Here is a 9,682-nt window from a genome sequence, read left to right on the forward strand (position 1 = left end):
GTCCTTTTTGATACCCGCCAGGAAGGCGGGACAGAGCTTTGCGCCCCCTGAGCCAGGGCCACTGCGGACCTGGGCGTCCAGGACCGGTCACTTTCCTCTTTCCCGCCTGGGCGTGGCCGTCAGGAGCCGGGTCATCCCCACGTGGCCCGGAGCGGGTGGGTCGGCGCTGACGATGGACCAGGAGGAGACCAGGGCTGGGCGGCCCGGGACACTGGGAGACCAACGTGACCCAGATTCAGGGACCTGCGGCCTCAGGAGGTCAGACTCCGGTCTGGCAAGTTCCGGTCATAACCTTCAAGGCAAAGAGCGAGAAAAATACGTTGCATTTTGCAACTCTTGCTTCCAACTGACCTGCTTGAAAGAACTCAGGGGGGCTTTGCCCGGCTCTGTGCGGCTCAGTGGTTAGAGCATCGGCCCTCTCACTGAAGGGTCGCGGGTTCGATTCCTGGTCAAGGCCACATACCTGGGTTGCAAGTTCGATCCCAGGCCCCCGGTCAGGGCTTGTGCAGGAGGCAGCCAATCCATGTGTCTCTCTTGCATCGATGTTTCTCTCTCTCTCTCTCTCTCTCCCCCTCCCTGCCTCCCTCCCTCCCTTCTACTCTCTCTAAAAATCAAAGGAGAAAATATCCTCTGCTGAGGATTAACAACAGCAACAGCAAAAAGAACTCAGGGGGGCTTTGAACTCGGAGGCGGCCGGTGTGGGCGAGCAGTGGGACCCCAACGGGGGAGGCGGCTGGGGCCGTGTTCAAGGAGCAGTTCCCCAAACTCATGCCTCCTGGCGCATCCCCCAAATGTCTGCAGGCGGTTTTAGCCGGAGAACAAAAAGCCAGAGTCCGGTTAACTTAATAAAATTGGAAACCACGGTGGTCAGAGAGGGTGCTGGGGCCCAGCTTTGAGCCTGTTTGCTCCGGAGTTTCGAGGACCCCCCTCGGATGCCCACCTCCCAAAGGCAGAAAAAAGATCACAAATATAGAAAAATATATTTTTTTAAAAGGAAGAGACAGAATTGATTCTGAGAGGGACAGGAGACAGGTGAAGGGGAGGGGAGAGGGGAGGAAAGTCACGGGGGCTCATTAGCATAAGCAGTGTCCCACAGAGTTTGCCAGGAGCCCAAGGCCAGTGAAATATGCAAAGATGTGGCAAGAAATCATCTGGGACAAAATGAGGCTGAAGGGAAAACGCCACTTCTCCTTCTTTATAATGTCCCCATGGTGGTCTCTGCTTGGAGTGACTCAGGACCCGGGAGGAAGCTGTCCTGAGGGAGGGGCGGAGGGTCAGGCTCAGGGAGGGGTGGTGGCCCAGGGCGGGAAGAGGTCTGAGCTTCCGGGGGGGGGGGGGGGCTGCTGGGGGGGCTGCGGGGGGGGCTGTACCTCCTTTCAGGCTGGGTGTGAGCCCTGAGCACTGCTTCCTTCCCAAAGCACAGATCTAGCCCGAGTCCCTCGCTCCCTGGGACCCGAGCTCTGAGCTCTCCTCTGTGGGCCCCACTGCAAGTCCTGCCCACTTTGCTGGCAGCCCCCTTCTCAGCTCCTCCAACGCACACTTGCAAGTGCAACCCTGCCAGGCCTGGGCGTTTAGCTTTCCCCATGTCACCCTAAGCATGTCAGCTGTACACTTGTAAATGACGACACTGTCTGACTCCTACTTAATGAAATGAGGAAGTAACTGAAGACCAAAAAAATAAGGGAAATAGATGAGAGAGACCAAACACAATGATACAGACACATCAAAGGCAGTTTGAGTCTGGGCTCTGTTCAAGTCCCTGGAGGGCACTGGCATTTGATGTCACCTGGGAGAGGACCTGGGCAGGCAGGACCATGTGGCTGCTCTCACAGCTGCTCCTTTCCCTGGCCTCAGGTGAGTGGGGCTGGGGTTTTAGGAAGTGCAATGACAGGCTGGGGTGTACACCGAGGGGGGGGGGTCTGTCATGAGGGTGGGGACACGTCAGGGCAAATGGCAGGGCCCATTCATCACCCAGACACCTTTTCATTAAATGGAAATCAAGGTGCTCCTGTCTCACAGGCTCTCTGTTAGGTGCTGGGAAACAACCAAAAAACCACAGCAAACTGAAGTCCCCCCCTTGTAGGACAGTGTTTCTCAGCCTGGCTGTGCTGCGTAGACAGAGGGACAAACCCATGAGCTAATCCTTCTTGGGGACTTTTCAGGAGCAGAGACTCTCAGGCTCCAGCTCAGACGCACTCAGTCAAGGGGGGCTCAGGGGTCTGGGTTGCCTCAAAGCCTTGGCAGCTGGTGTGGACTTGTAGCTGGAGCTGAGAAGCCTTTGGTGAAGTGCTTAGCACAGGGAGGGGACAGGGAGCGAAGCCAGGGTCGGCAGGCTGTCTGGACTGTCGCTCCAGCCCACGCATCTCCCTGCCTGAGTTTCTGCTCCGGATGAGCCGAGGGGCAGACCGTTGTCCAGCGTGGTCAGTGCAGTAACGGGGATGTGCGGAGTGGTGTCCCGGGGGGGAGACCAGGTGTCTAATTCTGGGCTGAATGTCAAGTCCTTGCGGACAGCTGGTGCTTGATGCTCAGGAGGATGGGAAAAAGATTCCATGGAAAATGCCGCGCAGGCTGGTGTTGTCCTGTGTAGGAGGCTGGTTTGAAGAGAGGAGCTAAGGCTTGTCGCTTTTCTCATTTTTTTAACTCTTGCTGGAATCATTTCCATTAGGTTTAAGAAAAACCTTACAAGACACAAGAAGTCGTAGCCTAAGTGCTTTTATCGCACAAGATCACTTGTACTAGGAGGTCTGGGAGTGGAATTTATGAGGACTCACTGGAGAGGATGGGCCCCGCGGGATGCGGATTCCTAGCTGGCGGCACTGCTTCGGTCAGTTCCAAAGGCCTCCAGTCGGGCGGCCTCCTGTGGAACCGCCGCGGCCACGAGGAGCAGCCGCTGCACGGCCGGGAGGCGGGGGCTGCAGCTGCCCCCCCCCCAGGCCACCGCGGGTCGGGGGCAACCCGACTCCTGCTGAAGTGAGGCCTCTGCTATCTCCTCCCCATGAGGCCACTTTCACACAGAGGTGGTGCAAAAGGACATTGCTGGAGATACAAAGATCTGTGGGCCACAGGGACAGGGAGGGAGGGAATTATAGGAAATAATTATTGCTCAGAGTCAACGTTGGTTTCTTCGAGATCTGCAGTTGTGCTCTTAGGTGATCTTCGAGGTGGCTCTGATCCAGTGGAACTTGAGGGACCAAATGTCTGTGTCGCGGAAGGCGTATTCCTTCCTTGACTCTGTTCCACTCATCAGGCCCCTGGACTTCTTGGAGCTGCTCACAGTGCAGGAGGCTTCAGCCCTGGTCTCGAGGGAGGGGCACGGGGGGGGAGTGACAGGTACATGGATTTGTGTTTTCCAGGCTCATCAGATGTCATCATGGGTCCAGGAGAAGTGAGAGGTCTGGAGCAGGGCTCACTGACCGTGCAGTGTCACTATGTCACAGGGTGGGAGACCCATGTGAAGTGGTGGTGTCAGGGGGCTGATTGGAAGAGATGCAGGACACTTGTTAAAACCAATGGATCAGAGCAGGAGGTGAAGAAGGACCGTGTGTCCATCAGGGACAATCAGAGAAACCGCATGATCACCGTGACCATGACGGAGCTCAGGCAAGAGGACACAGGCATCTACTGGTGTGGGATTGAGAGAGTCGGATCTGACCCTGGGGTCCAAGTTAGAGTCACCATTGACACAGGTAAGAGTATGTGCATGTGTGGCTGTCTCTTCAGGGCCTGCTCTGTCCTGGTGCCTGAGGTCCCTCTCCAGTGACTGAACTCACTCAGTGAACTGTCACAGAGGGTGGTTGAGTCCCGAGGTCTCATGGAACCCCGACTGCTCACTGGGGTTGGGAGGGGCAGGGCTTCTCTCAGATGCTCCCAGGACCTCCTCCAGGATGGGATCGAGCCTTTCTGGGCACATTTATTTTCTCTCACAGCTCAGTGCCTGAGTCTATTGCCCACAGAGATGACAGTGATGGCCCCAGTTTCAGCCCCTGGGTCCCTCTTCCATGGGACCCAGAGACCCCAATGCCTGCCAATGCTTTCCTGGGACCTCTGGTGCCCAGGTGTCCCTGCTCTTCAGGGAGTTTGGGGCCGGGGCTCACAGCAGCTGTTCCCACCCCTTGCCCCATATCCGATCTCAGGGGAAAGAGGCCCAGCAGAGCCAGGTGCTGTGGTTAACGCCCGAGGTCTGGAAAGGCTTCCACTGCCAGAGCTGCATTCGGGTGCAGGAGATCCCACCATGAGCCATTTATGCATCTGGGCTCAGAGACGTTCTCTTCCTAAGACCTTCTAGAATAGAGACACTCCTGGGAGTATCTTGGTTTGGGCAAATTTATCTGCTGGGCTCTGCTTCTGTGACCCTCAGGCAGCCAGCACCAGCTCACAGGGCACCTATGGCGGGGGGGCGGGGGACTCAAGAGAGTCCCCGGCACGCCTGGAACCTGGGAGGCCCGTTATAGCTGCACAGGGCAGCACGTTCCTTGTCTCATGGAATCGTAACGATGCTCCTGGGAAGGAACTATCCCAGTCTCTCCTGAGCATAGAAACGGAATAGCTTGTCCAAAGTTAAGGCTCTTCCTGAACATCAGGATTTTGTTCAGGGCTGGTCCTGACCTTAGAAGTCATAGATCTTGGGTATATTAGTTACCTGGCATGTCCCCATTCTGCTCTTGTCCTTGCTGGATAAATAAGACGGGGGAGGCGTTGGCAGAGGCCCTGTCATAAACAGCGGGAGTATTTAAGGTTTAGCTGAACCCCCTGCTGCCCTTGACCTGAGGCAATGCTGGGCCCCCTCACCCTTCCAGGGCCTGCTTGGTGTCCTCCCTGGACATCTGCCCAGACTCACCTGCCTCTGAGGCTCCTGGAGGCTCCTAGAGGCCAAGGAGATAGGAGTGGTGCCGCCATAGGCCCCTTCCCATGGCTCTGCCCCAGGCTCCTCAGGCCAGGGCAGCCCACACTCCTCCCAGGCTCAGAGCCATGTGCAGGCTGCGGGGAGGTTAGCAGGCAGAGTGGAATATAACCTGTTCTGTATGCCAAGCAACAAGGACAGCGTTGGCCATCACCACCTTCACCACCACCATGTTCACAGTGCCAGTCACCTTGGAAAGCGCTACAGAGTCCCCAGCTGTGACCAGCCACGACTCTGACACCAGGTAAGTCAGCTTCGATGCTGCTGTTCCCTGTGGCCCACTTGTCCCAAACTTTCTCACACAGACATGGAGCATTCCCCTCGAAACTCAGAGTGTGGGAGATAGACAAGCAGGCAGTTAGGGCAGAGGACATGGCCAGGGTGTGTGGGCTCTGGGGTCATGGTCTAAATTCCAGGAGAACATGAGGGGCCTGGGGAAGTCCTGTTTTCATAGTTATTGTTATGGCAACAACAGTGATACCTATAGAGCACTTGGCAGCTCTGCCTGTTATTCTGTTCATGCTTTGACCCTGCCGACGACCACCTCTTGAGGAGGAACAGGCAGATATGCAGGTTCCCATCCTCAGTCTTTCTACCCCAGGGACCCCTTTGTCCCCTCTCCCCTTGCCTTCTGTTTTAAGAGCTTCTTTTTACTGAACTGCTTTTATTTATTTATCTATTTATTTAGATATGTTTTTATTGATTTTAAAGAGAGAGGAAGGGGTGGGGGGAGAGAGAGAGAGAAACATCGATGAGAGGGAGTGACGTTGATCGACTGCCTCCTGCATGTCCCCCACCAGGAATCAAGCTCACAACCAAGGTATATGCCCTGACCAGGAATTGAACTGGCAACCTTTTGGTGCATGGCAACCAACTGAGCCACACCAGTCAGGGCCTAACTGCTTTTAATAAGTAATAGCAAGGAGTTTTAAATTCAAAAATCAAAGCCAGATGTAAGTACCAACTAGGGTCTTTGCTCAGTACTATGGATGACTCAGTCATTTATTCAAGAAATAACTATTGAGCACCCCTCATGTCTATCACTGATTTAGGGAACACAGGGGGATACCAGGGTGACCAAAACAATCAAGCTGTCTCCCTTCCAGGCACTTACAATCGAGAGATAATTAATGTACCATATAGAGTTAACTAATTGATTGATGCGTTTGTTTTACAGTTTCTGTGAATAGAGAAAATCCTTGTATTAGCTCAGGCTGCCTTAACAATGTACCACTGGCTAAAACGACAGACGTTTATTTCTGGACAAGTCCGAAGGCCAGAATCTGAATCCGTTAGTTTCTTTTGAGGCCTCTGTCCTGGGCTTGTAGGCGGCTGCCTTCTCCGTGTCTTCCCCTGGTTTCCCCTTTGAGTGTCTGTGTCCCTAATCTCTTCTTTTATAAGGACCCCGGTCCTTTCCCTCCCAGTAGAGCGAGCAAGGGTAGAAATGAGGAAAGAGAGCTTGGGGGTGGGTGGAGGCCATTGTCAGCCTGGACTCCCTGGCTTGTCCTCACATAGGTCATTGGAACCCACAGCCTGGGCACAGGGAGAGCTGGGAAGAGGGGTCCTGGGAGACTGCTCACTTCTGTCACCGTGTCCCTCCCACAGGTCCGAGCTCAGCAGCGTCCACTTCCTGCTCCTGGTCTTCCTGGAGGTGCCCCTGCTCCTGAGCATGCTCGGTGCCGTCCTGTGGGTGAACAGGCCTCAGAGGAGCTCTGGGCAGGAGCACAGCCAGCCCCAGTCTGAGAACAAGTAGCCATGCCCATGTTCACTGATGTCTTATCTGAAAGAAAGAACCTCAAATGGAAGAAAACGACATTTTTATTATGAAATGACCGTGGTAAGCAGGGACTGGTTCTAGGGGCAGCATGACCTTAGGAAACGGGACCCTAATCCTTGGAACCACAACTGTGAGACCCGGGCCTCCTGGACTCGCTCTGCTGTCTCCCTTCTCCGCACAACCCCGTCCTTCCTTTGTCCTGAGGCCACAATGCAGCAGGAAATACAAATAGAAGTGCAGAAGAAAAGGCTTTCTCCTGGGGCCCTGTCCTTGGGGGTCATTTCTGACTCAAGCCTGTGAGCCACCTGCCACAGTCATGGATTGATTTCTGCATCCCATGGGGGTCAGGGCTCCCGCCAATACTGGGTTTCACAATTCTTGACCCATGAATAGAAAAAGTGACCCATGCGTTGATGACGTGCCAACCATGGGTGGAGCCCTGAATGCACAAGTGAGCGGGAGGCTCTGGAATCCTGGCCCTGCTGCATTTTTGTCACTTGTCCAGAAGGAAGCTCTTGTGCCAGCTCCATCCCTCGCCTCTTAGACATGCACATCTGATGTTGAAATTGGCGTCACATCCTCTCATTGTCTCCATAACCCTTCCTGTTAATATACATAAATGTTCTTACTTCTTTTGAGAGTGTTCAGTGTGGCTGCCACTCTGGTTTTGGCGTCGCAGGGAGATAAACAGGTATCGGGGGGCCTGTGGCGTGATCCATCAGTCAGGCTCTGGAGCTGGAACGCTGGAGCTGGACCTAGCAGCTGTGAACCAGGGCAGGCTGGGGAGGGATGAGCCTGGAGGTGGCTCCTTAGCCTTGTAAGAGCCGGGACTGGGATTGCTCCCATCAGGATGGAAGCCTTTCCTGCTTGTTAATTGTGGAGGAGGGAGGAGGGCACCAGGGAGCTGCTTCAGAAAGACAAAACGATTCTTCCCCCCCAGTCCCTCCCTGGACTTGAATTTCTGGCAGCTTCCAGACCAAAAGGGAAGGCCACTGGAGCAAAGGGACAGCCAACCAGGGGAGGAGAAACAGCATGAGCCCGGGCCAGGAGGGACAGTGTAGGACATGGTGGGGGAGGCCTCGTCCATACGGGACCCTGCTCACCCCGCTGGGGCCCTGACGCTCATGCCAGGCTGCCCTCACTCAGGCACCCCCTGCACTTTGCTTGGGCCCTGAGCCTCCTGATGAACATCTTACTTTTCAACAGCACATTTAAGCCACCGATTGACTCTGTGCCTTGCACCATGAGGACTTGGCCACCTTACCCTTTGCCCCCGCTCTTCCCAGTGCTACATTGTTAGTAGAGTCCCTTCTGCATGGGTGATGTTTATATTCCTGTCTGTAAATATTTCCCATGGTAGTTTAGTCTTTTTACTATTTTAAAATATGTTCCCTGTTCACCATAGCTTCTTCTTTTTTTATTACTTGATTTATTTCTTTGTTGGCAAAATGTCATCCTGATGTTGTTTCTCTATTTTCCAAGGGCTCGTGGGTGCTGTACGTCGTAAGTTCTTGCGTGCACAAGAGTGTCCGTTGCCAAAAACAACAATCCTGGGTAGAAAATTCCCTGAATAGCCTCTTTTCTGGGAACATGTAGATTTTCCTCCATGTCTCCTGGGATGCGGTGCTGTGGTGACGCCTGAGACCAGCCTCTTCCCTTCATAGATGCCACTTGGTCCTTCTGACTTGGTGTCTTTTCTGATGTGAGCCCAGTGGATTCTCTCTTTACCCTGGAAGTTCTGTAACTTCAGAATATTCCAGCTCTGGGTTATTGGGGCCATACCCCGAACCCCCACTTGCTTCCCACCAGGACACTGTGTGGCTTTCAACTACAGACTGACGGATTTCTTTATTTCAGGACCATTTTAAGTTAAATTCAATCATTTTTACTTTTGGTTTAGTATTATCTTCTTAGGGAACAGCCAGCACATTTGTGGAGTGTCCTTTGTCTGTGTCCTGTCCTATGTCTGCCTCTCCATATATATATATATAACATCTTTATTGATTCAAAGAGAGGAAGGGAGAGGGAGAGAGAAAGAGAAACACCAATGATGAGAGAGTCATTGACCCGCTGCCCCCTGCACGCCCCCAACGGGATGGAGCCCTCAACCCGGGCATGTGCCCTGGCCCAGAATCGAACCGCGATCTCCAGGATCCTAAGTCAATGCTCAGCAGCTGAGCCACGCCTGGCCGGGCCAGATATTTTTATATTGTGTGAATTTAAACTTCACTGTTTGGCCCTGGCAGGTGTCGTCCCGTGCACCAAAAGGCCGGTTCAATTCCTGGTCAGGGCACATGCCTGGGTTGTGGGTTTGATCCGTGGTTGGGGCATATGCAAGAGGTAGCCAAGCGATGTTTCACTCTCATGTCAATGTTTCTCTCTGCCCCCCTTCCTTTCTCTCTCAAAATCAGTAAAAAACCCCATAGAATATGGATATGAATTTTGGCAGCTTTTTGTGTTCTGAAACCCTAAGGTTTAAATGAGGGGAATGTCCAGCATAAGTAAATAGCAGCTAGTGGACTGAAAAATCCTCTGCTTCTAGCAAAGGCCCTTCTCCCCAGCTCTGCCCGCAACCTGGCATCACTCAGTACATTGCACAGGAAATGGCCCCTAATGGGAGGGGCAAGTGTGCACATGCACGCGTGCACACGTGCACACACGCACGCGCACACACACAGAACCACAGCAAATAGGAAGCCTCCTCATGCAGCAAAAAATGAACAAGTGAGAAATTTACTTACTGAGGCGCCCAACTAACAGAAGCTGTTAGGCGGCAGGATCCCCGAATTGCAGCGCCTCCTGCGTTCGTGAACCTGGGCTCTTGGGTAAGGCACTTCACATCGGGGCCCGCCTCTGAGTCCTCCATGGCTGCTACATGGGATGCGGACATTTCTAACCAGGTCTCTGAGTTACTTCTCAATAGACTGAAATATTTCTACCCCTGAGACTCTTCGCTTCTCATTCAACCACATGGGCTAAAGGTGCAGCTTGAGGGTGGTTTGTCA

General features: G+C 53.7%; 1 protein-coding gene across 2 annotated transcripts; it reads left to right on the top strand.

The window, feature by feature from the left end:
• The first annotated feature begins 1,675 nt into the window (after positions 1-1,675).
• Positions 1,676-7,319, top strand: LOC308546525 (CMRF35-like molecule 5). 2 transcript variants are annotated; one of them, XM_081115581.1, is made up of 4 exons: positions 1,676-1,854; positions 3,354-3,686; positions 5,081-5,144; positions 6,506-7,317. In XM_081115581.1, exons 1-4 carry the CDS (start codon positions 1,710-1,712, stop codon positions 6,651-6,653), a joined length of 690 nt encoding a protein of 229 aa, XP_080971707.1. In that variant the 5' UTR covers positions 1,676-1,709; the 3' UTR covers positions 6,654-7,317. The 2 variants fall into 2 exon arrangements, with proteins under 2 accessions (XP_080971707.1, XP_080971706.1); XM_081115580.1 differs by having other exon boundaries at positions 1,705-1,854; positions 5,030-5,144; positions 6,506-7,319.
• Positions 7,320-9,682: the final 2,363 nt, after the last annotated feature.

This window comes from Miniopterus schreibersii, assembly GCF_964146895.1.
Source record: "Miniopterus schreibersii genome assembly, chromosome: 16".
NCBI lineage: Eukaryota > Metazoa > Chordata > Mammalia > Chiroptera > Miniopteridae > Miniopterus > Miniopterus schreibersii.

Excerpts from the sequence above, each read along its gene's own strand:
- LOC308546525 (XM_081115580.1), top strand. The coding sequence starts at position 1,710 with ATGATACAGACACATCAAAGGCAGTTTGAGTCTGGGCTCTGTTCAAGT. Across the intron at positions 1,855-3,353 it reads GCTCCTTTCCCTGGCCTCAG|GCTCATCAGATGTCATCATG; the intron begins GTGAGTGGGGCT and ends TGTGTTTTCCAG. Across the intron at positions 5,145-6,505 it reads AGCCACGACTCTGACACCAG|GTCCGAGCTCAGCAGCGTCC; the intron begins GTAAGTCAGCTT and ends TCCCTCCCACAG.